This window comes from Pezoporus occidentalis, unplaced genomic scaffold (genome assembly GCF_034315485.1).
Source record: "Pezoporus occidentalis ecotype Australia unplaced genomic scaffold, CSIRO_AGI_Poc_V1 ctg3, whole genome shotgun sequence".
NCBI lineage: Eukaryota > Metazoa > Chordata > Aves > Psittaciformes > Psittacidae > Pezoporus > Pezoporus occidentalis.
In genome coordinates this window covers 21,117,528-21,135,896 of record NW_026914940.1, presented here as the reverse complement: position 1 = coordinate 21,135,896, position 18,369 = coordinate 21,117,528, and the positions used below count along the sequence as shown (strand labels likewise).

At 35.7% G+C, this 18,369-nt stretch overlaps 1 protein-coding gene across 8 annotated transcripts in view; it reads left to right on the top strand.

Moving 5' to 3' along the window:
* VPS13B (vacuolar protein sorting 13 homolog B) overlaps positions 1–18,369 on the top strand; it is a 439,567-nt gene that overhangs the window by 57,701 nt on the left and 363,497 nt on the right. For all 8 annotated transcript variants that reach the window (XM_062627313.1, XM_062627314.1, XM_062627315.1 and 5 more), the window contains 8 exons: positions 820–915; positions 1,271–1,393; positions 2,768–2,905; positions 4,144–4,231; positions 9,119–9,310; positions 9,911–10,080; positions 12,301–12,495; positions 14,223–14,347. In XM_062627313.1, coding sequence (XP_062483297.1) covers positions 820–915; positions 1,271–1,393; positions 2,768–2,905; positions 4,144–4,231; positions 9,119–9,310; positions 9,911–10,080; positions 12,301–12,495; positions 14,223–14,347 — 1,127 coding nt within the window. The remainder of the gene's footprint in view (positions 1–819; positions 916–1,270; positions 1,394–2,767; positions 2,906–4,143; positions 4,232–9,118; positions 9,311–9,910; positions 10,081–12,300; positions 12,496–14,222; positions 14,348–18,369) is intronic.

Here is an 18,369-nt window from a genome sequence, read left to right as displayed (position 1 = left end):
ACAATAATTGCACACAGCTGAAGGGTGATCAGTGATACTTTTTTTTTCTTCTTCATACAATTTTCTTGGACATTTGAATTAAAAAAATTTAATTTGAAACAACATCCATGTGTATCCACTCTTGAAAATAATGAGAGCTTGTGGATATTGTGGATATTTTTATAGAAAATTGAGAATTTGAACTGTTCAAGCTGCTCAACACAAATAAACAAGTATTTTTTAATGCAAAACATGGCACCTTCGTTATTTTGTGTCTCTTTTTATCTTTTTTTTTTTTTTTTTTTAGCTGCAGGTTCTATGCTTTTTAACCTGAATGTGGGTTTTGCCACTTGAAATTTTTATATTGAAATCATGCAAGAAATATAAATACATGTTTTCCATGATGAGAAACAAAAATGAGTATGTTTGTAATGAAAATGCTTCCTTAATATTATCATGTTGTTTAATTATTTGCTGGGAAGAATAAATAATGTATTTATGGACTTTTACAGCAATTTATAAGCTAATTTGATACTATGTTAATAACGCAGCTGTGTATCTGTTCCATCTTTTCACATAGTTTCTCTTTAAATAAGCAAACTAAAAATACTGTAGTGGATTTAAAACTTTCAGTTATGGCATACTTCAACCAGAAGTTGAATATGAGAAGTTCTAATATGGATAATGTGTTACAGCTGTTTAACTGCACCTGTTTCCTGCTTGTTAATAAATTTTGGCTCATAGTTTAATTTGTCTTCATCAGTTTTGTGTATTAATGACATTACTGCTGTTTAATACTAATATTGACTTATATAAGGTGTTTATCCTGTTGTTTCATAGCTCACTGAAATGCAAGCTGAAAGTAGTTATTACAGCCCTCAGAAAGTTAAATCCAAAGAAGTTTTATGCTGGGAACAAGAAGGAACCACAGTTGAGGTAATTTTCCATTGACAGGGTTTTTTTATTCATTATAAATAATACCATAAGTAGTTTCCAATAAAATATTTTGAAATTACTTCATTACTGATTTTTCATATTCTACTGTGTTGGGTGTGTTTGTTGTAATAATCACTTAGATAGAAATTCTCTAAAGATCTAGCTCTATAGTAATCAGACACCAGACTAATACCTTCCTTCTAAGTGCCCTGTTTGATGAACTTGCTCTTTATTAAAGCTTTAAATATATAAACTTAACCATATTTTGGTTCACTTTTGTCCGTCTTGTCTGTTTCCTGTTGAGCAGAATTCTTCAGAATTCTTCAAAATATCACTTTTCTTTCTCCCTCACTAGGTCCTTATGAAAGGTGAACTTTTCTTTGATTGCCAAATAGGTTTTGTTGGTTGCCAAGCTATGTGCCTTAAAGGAATTATGGGAATTAAGGATTTTGAAGAGAACATTAATAGGAGCGATGAAGTAAGTATATTGATGTGTCAGTTGACTTGCTGAATAGGCAGTTCTGGTATGCTTCATTAAAATATTTGGTTGCAAGAATTGGGAAGGCTGCTGTTACCAATTGTGATTTAAATTTTTTGAATGTGTCACTTGAATATAGAGATCAGTGTCTGTTACTTACAGCTGGAAAGACAAATGTCCAAGAGTGAGAAGCTGTAAAACAGGAGACCTTTTTTTCTTTTTTTGACAACCCCACTGCTCCCCATCATTTTGTTTATCTGCATACTTTAATGTTGTATAACGAATTAAAACAGTTGAAAACCTTTCAAAGTGTTTAAATCAACAGAAGATTTGAAGGAAAGATATGGGAATACTGTACGATAAAGATAATAGAAGTGTGGCTCAAATACTGAATAATTATTTTGCCTAATTTCTCAATAAGGTTGGTGAGAACAATATCAAGTGAAGGAGTAAAACAGTATTAATATCTGTATTTTAAGTAGAAGCAGAGCTTCAGTCTCTTAAGACAAAATCAGATATCCAGATAGCCTTTGAAGCACGCATAGTAGATGCTTATACCAGTTTAATTGATTCATTAGCACCACAGGCATAATAATCCTCCTGTCCTCCTACTTATCAGTTAGTTTAACTGTAGCCCATCCTGGACACCTGCTATTCCCAGATACTCCTTATCCTTGCATCCTGTTCTTCTAGCCTGTTCTTCTTACATTCATTTTGTACTAAGGTCATAGGGCCTAAAACTACGTCAGCTATAATGGTTTATCTTATACAAGAATTCTCAGTATGTTCTCTAGCTGTACTCTGTTGTTTTTTTTTTCTGTGTATCATGCACCTCAGTAATTTTCCATTGCTACTGTTACAAAGCCATCAAATTTAACATTACTTAAAACTGATTCTAAAAGTTTATATATTCCATTTTACAATTTTGTGCCCCCCCCCCCCCCCCCGTCTCAGTAGTAAGCAGGTCATACACTGAAATAACCGTTTATGAAGAGGAGAGAAAATATCTGAAAGGTGTTGGTCAGCCAGTGAAATGGGAGTATGTTGTGATAAGCTCGTGTATGGTTAATAGGATGGGGCAGAATTTAGAGTAACAATGATCTGGGGATTTTTTCTGTTCAAATGAATCTAGCATGTTCTGTATTATAGCTCAGGCCATTTTTAATCATTTGAAAATAGGGAGGGAATGGTCAGGAACTGGAGTGTTATTTGAATGACATTACTTTAGTTTTCTTATCAGTATTCATAGTGAGATATGCTCTTGAGGGATGCTACCATGTTAGTAGTGTATTATGAGAGAACTGAAGCTGCTGTGCTAACTTGATTATATTTTTTTCTCTCCCTTGCTGTACTAATTTCTACTACCTCATAAAGGAGGCCTACTTCTTTAATTGCGGTGAAAATCTGAGTGCAAAAGGGATGACCTACCTTACCAACTCACTATTTGATTACAGAAGTCCAGAAAATAATAGTATTCGTGCAGAATTTATATTGGATGCTGCTCATCATAAGGTCAGAGAGTTACATATGTCTTAGAAAAATATTTCTAATGCTCTGTAATGGATTTCTAATGATTATTTCGATTTGTGTACTGTTAGAAGACTGATTTTCATTACTTTGTCCTATTTAACTGAGTCTTACTTTGCAGCTGGCCAAAAAAAAAAGGCAAAAAAACTGCAAAGACATGTCCAAAAGAAACCTCTCCTGCCCCCCCCAAATGGATTAATGCCATAGTTTCAAAAAAATGGATTAATGCCATAGTTTCCAAAAAGCACTAGCTACAGAACACCTGCAGAGAAAATAGAGATATGAGAAAATATTAGCAAAAGGTCAAGCTTTAGCAGCACGTACTTCTATAACCCAAACAGGAAGTAGTTCATGGTCTTCAAATTAAGAAGCTGTCTTGGAAACCAGATCTTGGGCAATATTAATCTCATTGTCTATGTGCTACAGTTGTCTACTTAGAGGAAGTTTTGCTAGTTCTGCCTTTTTTAGGGACAAATTTTCAGTCACTGATAGTCGTTATTGTTGTAAATTGTGCAGGAAACTTTTATTCCCTGATTTGTCTGCAGTTATTAGAGACTGGATGTGATGACCCATGTGGTCGCTTCCAGGTGTGTTCATAGGTGGAGCGAAATCACAAGTACTTACATATATTCAGACATTTCCCATCGTGTGTTTTAGTTTTAAGTTTTACTTTTTCCTTGGCCTGTCTTAAGTACTGCTATGGTTTGCTTGTTTTTTTTTTTTTTTTATTTATAAGAGGGGAAGCAACTTTGCTGTGTAGTAATGGATTATGTTATATATACATCCCAATAATGACATAAATTCTTAGTAAGTTTCCTACTGTTTAAAGATAAAACCCACAGTATTCCTTAAAAAAGCTAGAATGAATGAGCTTCAGTTTTCAGTATATTTAATTAGACAGATCTGTTGGATGCAAGAGGTCAAGTGAAGAATATTTACTCCATTAAAGCTACTAATTAACTAGTTGTTATTGATGAATTGGTCGGCATGTCCACTGGAATTATGGATGTGCCTTTGTGTGGCCTCAAATAGAAGTTACATTACCTATTGGAAGGTGAATTCTTTGGGGGATAACCTCTGTCCTTTGTTTTGATAAGCCTTTCCGTGTGTTGATGCACAAATCCAAACATGAATGTATCTCACTCATACCAGCCTATCGGTTGGTAATCTCAGGATTCTTTCCTTATACAACGTTTTCTTTGTTTGCTTTGCTTTGTTGGTAGGAGACGTACACAGAGATAGCTGGAATGCAGAGGTTTGGGGCTTTCTACATGGATTACTTGTACACAATGGAAAGCACCGGTGGCAAAGGTACCTTTTTGTCTCTGTTTACCATGTTAAATAATAGAAACAAAGACTTTTCTTGCCTAGCTGGTCCTTGACCAACTGTCCTCTAACTTACCTTACATTTAACATCAGGTTCTTCATTGAAATGGTTTTATCTTCATTGATATAGTTGAGATTAGCTGTTCTGGTCAGCTGTTGATTATGATCTTTTTTTTCCCTGCCTAATTACTTACATAACTAATCACAATGATATCTTTTATAGTCAGTTGCTAAACTGAACATAATTCTCTTGTAGTGGTGAATTCATAAACTATGTTTTTTTAATTTTTTTTTTTTTTAATTGTTGTCATTGTTGACTTTGGGGGTGGGGTAGGAAAAGCTCTTCTAGGAGACCCTGGTTGAAGAATGAAGTTGATCATCTACTTGGAGTAGAAGATGAAAAAGGACTGTAATTTTCTTCTGTGAAATAAAATGCAAGGATGAGAAAATTAATCTTTAAATATACATGTCTGAACAATGTTGCGAGCAAATATTAGCCTAAAACTTGCACACATAGATATTGGCTAGCTCTAAGTAATTTTTGAGTTTCCTACAAATTCTTTTCTAAATCTGAGACAATACAGTACAGTGCAGTTTAATGCAGTAAGTATATCTACTTTTGTGAGTGTCATAGAAGCCAGGACAAATGAGTTAATGTGTCAGCAATTAGTATGTATATATCTTTATATGGATATTTTTATCATGAATTGCGATGTGATTTCCCCCTGCCCCCAGGAAGATTGTCATCTACAACTGCTGCTCTGCAGTTTTATTGCCTAAACAATCCTTTCTTCCCCACCTAAGTGTTTATTATCATGAAGCCGACTTCTGTGGACATCTGTTGGGAACTTCTTGCTATTTTGTGACTGAACTTCTTATCTATCCTTACGACCTAGTCCAACTCATCTGGAGTTTTTTGCATGTAAGAAGTCTCAACTCCTAATTGTTTTTGTTTTCTGGGCTTGTTGGATGTTAAGTTTAAAAGGAGTAAGTAAGAAAAACTTCCAGTTTGGTTAGGGTATGGATCATGTAAAGCTGATAAAAAGAAATAGGTGATCCTATTGCCTTTGATAGTAGAGGGATACACTAGGTAAATTAACAGTTCTTTCCTGGCTCTGAGGCTTTCCTCTCTGTACTGTGGGTTTGATGTGAAGCTGAGAAAATGTACACAAAGTCAAACTTCTTCTGCAGTCTACTTCTCTTTCTAATAAGGAAATAACTGTTTAATTTCTGTAGGAAAGTTGAAGATGTAGGGTAAGCTTTATCCCCTTTTTGTATTTTGTTGTAGAAATTTTAACACACAGATTATTTGATTATGAGGAAAAATTGATTTTGTGCAGTATTTTGTCTTTTTTTTTTTGAATGCACGAGGAGTGTAATGTAATGTATAATGGTACAGCTTTTCCTGACTGTAACTGACCCTTTTCAGAAATTGCTGAACTCAGGAATACTTTTTTACTATTTTTTTTTAACCTTCAGGCCAGGCTACTGGTATTTTCTGACTGTCTTTTCCCCGTCTTAGCTTTGCTTTCAGTCTATTTTGTCAGAGCTCAGAAAGCTCTTTCTTTCAGTCTATTTTGTCAGGGCCTTTGCTTTTACTTTCTGCATCACTCACCAGAAGACATCTCACAAAATGTAGCTTGGCTGCTGTGTGCTTTTATTTCAGTATAACTCCTCTAATTTCAGCTACCTGACTACATAAAAGAATGGAGTAATAATTTTTAAATTAATGGTTTAAATGGTTGTAGAATCAGGAACTTAAAATCTTAAATTTTCAAATATAGTTCTGTTCTTCAGAAAAGCAAATGTGACATTTTCTGCTAGTTTTCTAGCTAATTTTTCCGTACTGCAAGTCAAGTACGTAGTTACTGAAAAGAAGATGAACAAATAGGTGTAAATTATTTCTTTATAATGAAGATATAAAACCCTCAAGATTTTGAAAACAATGTAAATCTAGCTACATTTTTAATATGTGGTGTCTATGTTAAAGTATTTCTGAAAAAGTTTGCATTTGACTATTTCTTGTTTTGACATTAACTACGTTTAAGTTACAATCAGTGCACACCACCTTCCCCTGAAAAAACTAACCCAACTTAAGTTATAGGAGGCAGTTACTGTGATTGTAAGATTTTTATCTGTCAAGGCAATTTTGGTTTGACACATTCTTTGTACCTTTAACCTTTCCTGAAGCATAGGATTACTGATTAAACCACAAGTGCCTCCTGGATAACATTAACCTCAGGAGTTTCATCTGTCACTTACAGAAATGCATTAATCACTTTTAGTATTTTAAATGAAAACAGGACAGATAGTCCTGAACAGTAGTCTTGATTTTGGAATTCTTCCCGTCCTTCCCTTCCAACTTTATTTTTCTATTTTCTGCTTTGTATTTCAGTGCAAAACAGTAATTTCCTTGGAACATTGTGTAGCTTATCTGTTCCCTCATCACTGATTTACATGACCTATGCGCCTAATGGGGTGTACTTTTGAAGTTACATTTTCTTCATAATGTGTACCCGTCTTGTACTGGTGGCAAGTTTATTGTGCAGCACTCTCATTTTAAGATTTTAATTTTTTCCAGTTAGACATACGGTTTATTGAGAGCTGAATACTCAGTGAACAGAAATTATTTTCCTTTCTGTGTTTGCGAAGTTTCAAAAGTAACCTGTGCTCATCTACTTCTGTGGAATTAATAGGTTTTCTATCACATTCTCTTTGGTCTTAGTTAAAATTAAATGAAACTATTCCAGAAAGTCGTTTGTATAAATTCTGTCATTTCAGTATATTATTCATATACATACAATATATACAAGTGAGTCTTTTGAAAAGGTAGGCTGTTATTACTTCTAAAGGCTTTTGACCTTGATATTTTTAATGTAATGTAATATAATGTTCTTTAGACTTCTTGGTAGCATTCATCTGAACTAGATACTGTATAGAATTGGAAACACAAAATTGTGTGTTAGCTAGACATTAATTAAAGCATACCCTGTCAGCCTGCTGGATGCTGGCTTTTAAAAAAAACCTGTCCTTTTCAGGATCTGTTAAAAAGGTTGTAAGTTCAGCTCCATCTGAAGATTTGAATAGATTTTATCAGGTAGTATCTTTTTGTCCTCTTCTTTTTTCTAGTTTCCTTTTTCTTCTTAGAAATAGTAAACAAATCACTAAGGGAAGCAGTGGCTATAAATGCTCTCATCATCAACTTTTGTTGCGTTTTTAGGGACCAAGTTAATTCTTCTGTTGAGTCTACAGAATGTTAGGGCAGGTGTGTTTTAAATTCAGCATAGTCTTGGTTTATTCAGAACCTTTCTCCTCAACAGTCCTTAGAAGCAACAACATTTTATGGAGTATGATTCAATCATAAGGGGAAAAAAGCCAATCTTTTCTACCTTTTCCCCAAGCTCACTTCCACCATTAAACACTGTTTTGAATTAGTACAGGAAAGGAGGATGGGAAAAGGAAGCGGTCCCCTGAAGGGTGAGAGACAGCTAGGTTCCTCACAGGCAACTGGAAGTAAAACAAGTTCTTCCACTTGATTTCAAAGATTTACCTTGAAGTTGTGAAGCACACCATGCCAGGCTGCTTAACCACAAAGCCTCAGCTACTCAGAAGTTGACAGATCCTGCATCGCTTTGACAAAGTGGGTAGGTCAGCTGTCTGCAGCAGCTGCATTTCCCACTGCCCAATCTGATAACCCGAGCTTGTCTTGCTGTTTACGTTAGTAGAGGCAGATTGTGTAAGTGAGGAAGATGGTATAATGGGAATTTGGAATTGACAGATTTTCCTGTGGTTTTGGGTCATAGTTCTCTACAGGTGTGTTTAGTTTGTAACTGTGACAGGAAAGCAGGAGGTTATTGATTTATCGAAGGAAATAGGTTGATTTATACAAGGCATATTGGTGAAAAGAGGAAGGGATGGGATCTGTCTTTCACTGAGTAGGTGTACAAGATCTGTGTTGGGTAAGAGCTTGCAAATCACTTGAAAAATATTGCCGTTGAGAAGGATCATCAGGGAAAAGTCAGTCCAGTGCTTACACAGTCTTTGGTTGCTGTGTCATGACATGATCGTGAGTACAAGGAGGGCTTATCAAAGGGACATCACTGCAATTGCAGGTGTATTATATTGTGGAAACCAGGGTGAATTTCATGGCAATGGCTGTACCTTTCCTGGCTTTCTTCTTTGTCACAGCTTTGACCAGGTGGATTATGGTGTACTGTGCTATCTAAGGAGTATGTGCTGTCCAGATTCTCTGTGGTAGTCCTTCTAAAAATGGTCTGAGACATAATAATTAAAGATTTTTTTTATTCTCACTGACCATACTTTACCTAATCAGTGAATGAGAGGAAGGGTTTATCTTCAGTTGTCAGTCTGGTTTATGACAGTGCAATTGTGTGTGATTTTCATTGCTATTCTAGCCCAGGTACCAGCATTTCAAACATTTGAAAGGGCCGTATCTGTAGTGTCTCTGCACCACACCTCTTCCATGATTGTTTGGGATTGATATCTTTGTGATAAACTCTAGAAGGTTTTGAACAGCACGGCTGTCATTGGCACCTGTAAGTTGCCACAGAAGTCTGGACACCTCAGAGAATCACAAGCTTAGAGATGCAGAATTAATGGAAACATTCCTAAGTTGTGCTGTGCTTGGAGGCAGGGCAGGATCTTGCCCTGTTTGCTCTGCATTGAAAGGAATAATGTTTGTTTAAGCATGTTAAACCAGTCACAGTATATTTATGTGTTCAATTTGCATTGTTGTATTTTCTCTGTACTTATAAGTCTGTGATCACAGGATTTGAAACAAAAGTAGCTGATAAATTTTATTATGTCCAATTGTTTGGTATAATTTGTTGTCATTTCTAAAACTTCTTATAGTTTCTGGGAATCAGCAAGACATTTCTTCAGCAAAGAGTGAAGATTTTGGAAATGTTCAGGAGATGTCTACAAAATGCCTCATTGTGGGCCCACTCAGTCTTCGACTGGATAGCAGTGCAGTACATCGGATAATGAAAATGATAGTTTGTGCTCTGGAACATGAATACGAGCCATACAGCAGAACTAAGCCAGGTTTGCTCCTATTGCATATATGCATACATACAGAATTAAACCAGACTAAATTCAGTGCTCTTGAAGGTGTGACTTCCAAATAGTTGAACTCCAAATATGTCAAGGAATTTTATGAGTCCAAAGAGCAAAATCTAAATGATAAAATTAATTGTGTTATCCCCCACAATGTTGGAAATACCTCTGAGATAATTTCAGATGCTTTGGAGGCCATTTGTTTCAATCACAAGCCTCCGTGGAGGGCTTAAGGAGGGCTTATTTCATTGGCAACTCTATCTTAAATTCAGAGTCTTAGAGAAGAAAGTGTCCCTGGTGGTATGTATATATTTGAAATACTAGTTATGTAGGGTAAAAATACATGGAAACAAGCAATGGTAAACTGTCAAGATTAATTTCTAAGAAAGAACTATTCAGATTTCAAAGGAAGAAAAATCCACTTATGGTTGCATTAGCCTTAGAACCAGTGTGGGATAAAATTATTAAATATAAAAGGCATGGGGGAAGCTGTCAATTTTTTGCTAGTCCCTAACCATTTCTGAAACAGCAACTATAGGATATGCTTTGTATATTTAATCAACCATATATAATCTTGATTTATTGTAGATATTGTGGATGGAAATAGAGCTATGCCAAGTTCAGAAGAGGTAGCATCATTGGAGGAATACATTCCCACTCGACTTACAACGTTCACTGTTCTTAAGTGTACAGTTATAATCCCTGTGGCAGAATTCAATTTACTAGACCACTTGATACCAATAATCATGGGTGAGAAGGTAAGTATGCACAGATACTTATTCAGATCTTTATATCAACGTGTGCTATTTCATTTAAATTTTCTCACTGTGCCAGATACATTGCTTATCAGTTCAGTGTCCAGGAGCCTTAACTTCAGATACCCAAGACAAGTGCTGTGTACAGCAACTAGCTAGACTTGTCGAGTCATGTATAAATTGAAGGTGTTGTGAAAGTAACTGTATTTTTGAAGCATTTAATCTGTAAGAAAGATGAAAACCATTTGAAAAAGTTGTGGGGTTTTTGTTTGTGTTTTAGAGATAGATTTGAGTAGTATTAGATGATGGAAGGAATGAAGACCTTGATAACTCAATAGATACATGCTGACTAGGAGAACACCGACTTGTGCTGTATTTTCTTACTGAATGTGCTTATTTACAGCATATTGATGTGATTTATGATTGTGTATGTGCAAGAGCACAGAGGACAAAACCATTTATGGTATTTCTTACAGTGTGCTTGTATAGCCATATTCATTGGTGAATCGAAATACACACAATATATACACTAATACTTCACTTGATTCATTAGTTTCTAGGCTGCAGCATATATAAAATGTTAAGCATGTGTCATTCAGTAAGTATACTTAAGGATGTGTATCTTTAAAATTTAGACTGCTGTCTGGAGTGAGGAAACTGGTTATCTGTTATCTCTTGATGTATTAGGGTATAGGCTTGTAAGTGTTAAAGGATGGGACAATGTTGGGTGCCTAATGGAAGTATTATTTCCTTTCAGCCTGGAGTAGCCCAGTGGATTGCAGTGCTTTTCACCTTATGGGCATGGACAGATGGTGTTTTTATAATGGGTGAAGCCAAGCATATTCAAAATAGTAATTTTGAATTTTGGATTGGAAATCATGCACACATCAACTTATTGTCCTAATTTGATGCAAGTTTAATACAGGTTTTAGACCCATAAAGTAATTTGGATTGGAAATGATCTCTGGAGGTGATCTCCAAGAGTCCAAAGTCCTGTTCAAAGCAAGCCCAAGTGGAGCAGGTTGCTCCTGGGTGTGTCTGGCATGACTGTGAATGCATAATAATATATGACAGTGTAAAGGTTAGATCAGCACATTTCGTGACAGTGCTTTGAAAGGATAAAAATGCAAGCAAATATTTTATAGAACAAAATATTTCAATTTTGCATATTTCTGTAGTGGTTTGACCTTGGCAGCTGCCAGGTGCTCACCCAGCCACTGTCCTGCTCTCCTTCCTCAGCAAGACAGCGGGAGAGAATAGGATGGGTTGAGATCATGAATGAGGGAGAAGATACTTACCAGTTACTGTTATAAGCAAACCAAACTTGACCTGGGGACAATTAATTTATTGCCAATTAAAATAGATTTGGGTGGTGAGAAACAAAGACAGGGATCAAAATAAACTCTTTCCCCCATCCCCTTTTTTTCACAGGCTGAACTTCAGTCCTTCATTCCCTGACTTTTCTATCTTCAGGCCCACAACACAGGGAGGTTGTGGTTAGTCCATAACTGTTGATCTCTGCCACTCCATCTTTCTCACGCTCTTTTCCAGTTCCAGTGTGAGTCCTTCCCACAGGATGCAGTCCTTGAGGGAACAGTCTGCTGCAGTGTGGGCTCTGCACAAGGCTACAGGGTCCTTCAGGGTGTATCCACCTGCTCCAGTGTGGGGTTCCCCACAGGCTGCAGTGGGGAGGTCTGCTCTGCTGTGTGTGGTCTCTTCCATGGGCTGCAGGGGAATCTCTGCTCCTCTGCCTGGGACACCACCTCCTCCCCCTCCTTCTCTGACCTTGCTGTTTCTCACTTTTGTTTTTTTTTTTTCCCTAACTCCTCTCAGCCTGTCTGCTCTTTTTAGCTTTTTAAAATACATTTCCACAGAGGTGCTGATGGGCTCAGATGTACCTTGTGATGGAACTGGCCATGTCCGGCACAAGGCAACTTCTGGTCTCCCCTCACAGAGGCCCCCCCCTCCCCTGCAGCTCCCTCGCTGCCAGCACCTGGACACTGATGACCAATACAGTTCTGGATAAAAATTTATACATATATTTTAAACTTTGAAGAAATGTTTTTGTAAAGATACATATTATAATGACTGTAAGGCCATGGTATCTATAAGCACTTTATTACATGTAGATTTCCTTGAGTGTGTGGGAAGGCAAGAATATATAAATATGGTAGAAAGTACATATTAGCATAATAATTGCATTTTTTTTCTCCTCTCCCTTAGAATGTAAGTGGCCAGTTAAATGCTGCAAGCTTCCAGCCCCTGCGGCCTTTACCTTCCATCCGAATTTTGGTGGATAAGGTTAACCTGGAGCACTCAGTGCCGATGTATGCCGAGCAATTGGTGCATAAGGTCAGCAGCCTTGGCCAACCGTCTGACAACCTGCTCCATTACTGTTACTCACACTGCTATCTGAAGGTAAAAGAAGGCATGAGATCTGTTTCTTACTGCAGTGTGCTGAGAAAAAGTTAATACAAGTATAGATAATCCTGAGTGTTAGCAGGGTTCTTGGGAGAAGGTTTTCAGCTTATCTGAAAGGACGTAGAATGAACATGTTTTGCAGAATGTCATTGTTTGGGATTGCTGCTTCTGACTTGAGCCAAATGTTTTGTAACATGAACAGAACTTCACAAAAAGGAACTATGCAGATGAAGCCCTAAGGTCTTTGTGGCAAGGCTGAGTTAAAATAATTTGGAAAGAAGCCTTTACCCTCTTCTAGGATAGTGCTGATAGAATATGTAGATGTCAGTGAATTACACTTAGAAGCTTTATGGGATGTTATGAGGAAAAAACATCACTTCTAGCAGTATTGATAGAGCAAAACCATGATGGTGAAGGTGTGCATCCAAAAACTGTTACCAATTTTTTTTTTTCATTATAAGAGGAAAAACCTCTGAATGTTGTCAATTAAAGCTCCATTATATGAGAAGAGTTTTTATTGTGAGGTTGGAGATTAAGAAGCTACTGAAAAATTGCTTTGAGATGTTAGTAGAACAAAAAAGTGAAATCTCAAGGGGAGTTTTAAAAAAAGGGCTTCCAACCTTTTAGGATGTGCTCAGGCTGTTTGAAACCTTTTGAGTGCTACTAAAATGTAAATATTTACTACTGCTACTGTTAATTTTACTTTTTTCTTTTTTTTTTTTTTCCCAATTATCCATTCACTTCTGTGCTGATCTCTTAATAGAGAGTTAAACGATGAAATTCTTACTACCTGCATAAAACAGATTCTGTCTCAGGATTTTATGGCAAGCTTTAAGCTTTCTGGGTGACATGTTTACCTCATTTAAAGTGATTGGGATGGCAATATTGCAAATCATCTGTATATTTTTCAGTTTGAGAGGATTTTTTTCTATTCAGAAAGTTTTTACCAGTTGTTTGATCAGTGTTTGCGAAATGGGGCCTTCAGTTTTGACTTTTATAGGGTTTATTTGCTAGCTTTAATAAAGGCCAAAGTGTTCTGTTCTTACGTGAATCGTGATACATCATGTTAAGAAGTTAATACCATTTGTTTTCCAGATTGAACGAGGAAAGAATAGTTGTTGAACCTTTCTTTAGATGCTCTTAATACGAAAAAAGGGTTGTTAAGCTTCTAATTTCGTTAGATACCACTTTTTTAGGTCCATGTTTTTATAATTACAAACAATTAGTTATTTTATATGAAAGGCAATGTGCAATTTGCAGTTTAAAGGATATCGAATAATGTGTTCTAGTTAGTAAATTATAAATTGGCTTTTTTTTTTTTTTAAATTCAGAGCACAGTTAACCCTTATTTTTTGAGTGAAGAAGATGGCAGTGTTCAAGGCCAGGTTGGACAAAGCCTTGGGTGAGATGGTTTAGTGTGAGGTGTCCCTGCCCATGGCAGGGGGGTTGGAACTAGATGATCTTAAGGTCCTTTCCAACCCTAACTATTCTATGATTCTATGATTCTAAGATACTTTTTATATGCATTCTTGTTGTGACATTTATTTACGTAAATTTGGGTAGTTATGTTTGTGTTTGAGGGGAAAATAAAGTATCTAAAAATAATGCACAGTTTATGTCGTAGTTGAGTGTATTTAAAAATGCGTGTATCATATTATAAAAGTAAATTGAAAGTAATCTAATCATGCAATAGTATACCCTTTGACCAACCCAATTTGTTTCAGATATTTGGTTTTCAAGCAGCACTGACTTCTTTGGACAGTAAAGGATTGTACTGCATCCCTGTTCCAGTTATTCCCTCATTCAGTACTGCGGTTTATGGCAAGCTGGTCAAGTTTCCCAAATATTGGTGAGCATTAAGCATATACAGTTTATTTAAGTAATGTACTCAGTTATTTTGGGGTTTCTAATGAATGATTTAAAAACACCAGGCTCCTTACAAATCCCTTAACTTTGCCATCTCTTCTGCCATATTCTCCTGTTAAGTCTGTTATGAATAACAAATTTCTTTGTAAGGATAGCTGAAACCTGGACACTGTTTTAAACTCAACCAAATAAAAAGCAAAAAATGTGGGGGAGGAGCCCAAAACACCACAACCCTGCAAAAAGACAGTCTCTTCTAGACTTTTATTTCTGTTGGTCATTACAGTTGGAAGTGTTTTAACATTGTGATCAGGTTCTGAAAACAATTCTGTGCTTTTTTTATGAAATGAGCTGTATAATTTTCTTTTTCTTTAATGCCACAGAAATTCAGGTTTTAAATTCATCTCTACAGGTTAAATCTTGTAAACTTTAATGTCAGTATGTAATAGTTTTTATTAATTAAAAATTGTATTTATAAAAAGTATTTTAATGAAAATGTGTATTGGCAGTACTTTGGGCAGGACATTAGTTTTCTTTATCCCTCATTTTGAGCAGTAGCTATCTGCTCAAAGACTACATTATGACTAAATCCATATAAAGAATCTTACATAAAAGAATAAGATAACAGAAAAGCAGGTTAATGTGCTAAATACTTTGGCTTCAAACACTGTGTTGTATAGCTAACTTGTAACATTTGTTTGTGAAAGTTTATATGCTAGTTTATGTCTCATACGTTGTGATACCCTGTTAAATATGAGGTTTTTAGCATAATCAGCACACCACCAGGTGGTAGCAGCCTAATTGACTTTCTCATATTTTCCATCAATAGTTTAGAAAAGTATTAACTACTTCAAATTAATTGGTGTTCTGTTATGGCAGTTTGCTAAAAAATAGTAGATGTTACCAGGATGACCCATAATCAGCACTAATCAGAGTACTTCGGTACTCTGGTAGGATTGACAGCCCTTCCTGACATTACCTGACATTTAACACTAAGCTCTGGTCAGTGATCCTTGTTAGTAAACTGAAGAAATAAATTAATGTTTGGTGGTAATCTTAAATTTCTTTAGTACATTATAAAACCCATGATTAGGTATGCAAAACAAAAATAATATTTTAGAGATGAAAAGTAGTTGGAAAAAGTCTGTCATCTGACAAGTTTATGGTATTCAAGTGCTGGTGCTTTCTCATGAGTGCCCTTGTGCTCTCTTTTGTGTGTGCTTGTGCTTGTTGCACTCAATCTCTTGCTTGCTCATGCTTAGTTTCTTACACTTTTCCACATGTGCTGTTGCATGCTTGCCGTCATGCCCTGTCTCTTGTGTGCATGGTCTTGGGCTAGTGTTCTCTCCCTTTCTCGGCCATTCTCTGTTTCTCTCATGCTTTCTGTCTTGCTCACTTTCTCTCTCTTAAAAACACATTGCATTACAATGTGTGCCCAGCTGGAAAATAGAGCATGGTAGACTAATAACATAGAGAAATAAAAGCAAACAGTAGTTTGGGGTCTGGAGGCAGGGGAGTGGTCCTGACTTAAAATAGCAAATGATCTATCAGCACTTACTAGCAGATCTTCTAAGACCAGCACTTACTGTGGTCTAGCATATTTTAAAATAATTTTAATAGTTTGCTCACATTTTTCCCTGTGATAGATTATCTTTCTAAAGCTTATTTATTTATTAACAGTGTGAAATAATTATATAAGATTAACTTATTCCATCAATTTATCTAAACTAAGCAACACCAATTTGCGGGTAATAAAGTAGAAAAACAAATGAGTACAGCAGCAGCTTGGTTAAATGAAGTGTAGTTTGAAGTGAATAAAACTCCAGATGAAACACATCAAATAGCACTTGAACTAAATCGAAATCAGCATGAGGACTGAGAGCTTCATTGAAGTCATGCAGTGAGTGAGAATTAGTCTGGTAGGATAACCTGGTAATGTCATTAAACTCAAATTCAGTCCTCCCCCCCAAATTATACCACCTGCTTTATTTGGACTTTTAGATTTCACATTCCAGAGTTTCTTAAAGTACACACATCTGATGCTACATGTGTTCCTCTGTTTCTTCATAGAAAATATATACCACAGACCATACCTTTTAAAAACAAAGACGTTTTATGAACTGTTATGGAATCCCTCAGGTAGTGTGTTTTGAGTTAGCAGTGAAAATCTCAACTTTATTTCTGACATAAATCAGTAGAATAGCTTTCTTTTCTAGTTTCAATATAATAATCTCAAAATGTATAAAAAAACTGCAGTAATATTTATTTTTTAAAACTAATTGATAAACATAGGTAGCATCTTTTAACAGATGAAATTTCAGCAACATTGACCCAGTAAAGTCCATTAAATAACCATAAATGTTACAAAAGTGTTGTTTCATTTACCTACTAGATTGATGTCTGTTTTAATTACAGTTAATGCACTTTCTTCTTATAAAAGAAATATGCTCAAGCTCTCTACTTAACTAAGTCATGGACATCTTTTAAATTGTATAGCTAATCTATTTTTATATGAAAGCAAAAACATCTGGTCTTTTGTTTTTGTCAGACATAACAAGATGCAAAATACAATGTTAATGTCAATATTTTACAACTACTTTATGTAGTGTTGCATGCCAGATTGTAAAGCAGCTTTCAAGAGGATGTCTAAAACCAACTGAGAATTAACAGAATATGGTTAAAAGCCTATAATGAATGACAAGAATGTTTATTGCCTAAAAATTAGCTGATTTCTTTTTCTTTTTTTTTTCTTTGGCTACAATGTCTGTGGTAACAGATGAGGTAATCTAGCGTAAGACATTTCAGTGTTACAATGCTCTGTCACTTATAAAATATCACTTTATTGTAGTTCTGAAGAATATTAAAGTAACATTAAAGAATATAGATTCTGAATAGCCTTCCTTTATTTTTCTCATGTCTGGATTGATAGTGAAGTATGTTGTTGATATATTTTGAGCTGGATATTGTTCCATTTATGTGTGTTATTTTATTGCTTTTTCTTTTCTTTACCTATCTACTCTAAATTCCCTTCCTATGACAAGAGTTCAGACTCTGATTTTCCTTTATCAGGACTATGTGAAGGTTCCCAGTTACTATCTCCACCTGTGACAGGCTTTGAGACTTTAAATATTGGTAGAATAAGGTTATAAATGGAGATGATGTGATCTGTCCCTGCATCTTTTCTATTCAGCTTCTCAGTCCAGTAGTCTACTTTGAAGGAATGTGTTACCCTGATAATGAGTCTTCTTGTTCTCATTTTGAGACCAAAGCAATAGCTGCTGGCTTGCTGTCTGCAAGGAAACATGAATACAGACTTAACTAATAGCTGGTTATGTTAAATTTGAGCGTGTGAATGAACCTTTTATCAAAAAGTTGAGTGCTTGCTGGGTAAATGAGTATCTAGGATTTCATGGCATGCACTTTAATGATTAGAGTACACAGCAGTTAATTGACTGTTCTGAATTGTTACTCTATCAGAACAAATCTGGAATAGACACTTGCAATTAGATCTTAGTAAACAAACAAAATCCTTGGGAGGCTCATGGATACAATTTTTGCAAAGATTCTTTCTTTTGAGCTGTTCTCTGCGAGTAGTGTGTTAAGAAATAAATTTCAGCTTAAATGTAGGCAGTGTGCTAATAGTCATGTAATTCTGGGTGGGGAAGGATTCTTGATAAAGTAAGATTTGAGTTGTGTTGGAACATGAGATTTGAGTTGTGTTGAGATTGAGTTTCTTTCCTTTAGTGTTTTTATTGACAAAAGCTGACGAAAGTTCAAAGTTTGGTTTTAAAGGAAGTCATGTGTTTCATGTGCTGGGCACCTCAGCTGCTCAGAGATATGATGGCACTTACTTCACTTATGAAAGATGTGGGTTTACAGTCCTGATGTAATTATCTTATTAATATGTGCCCTCATAGTACTGGGGCATCATTGTAGAATTGTAGATAAAAAGATCCTCACATGGAATATATATGTGTATTTTCTGTAGGCTTTGTTTTTATGAACTCC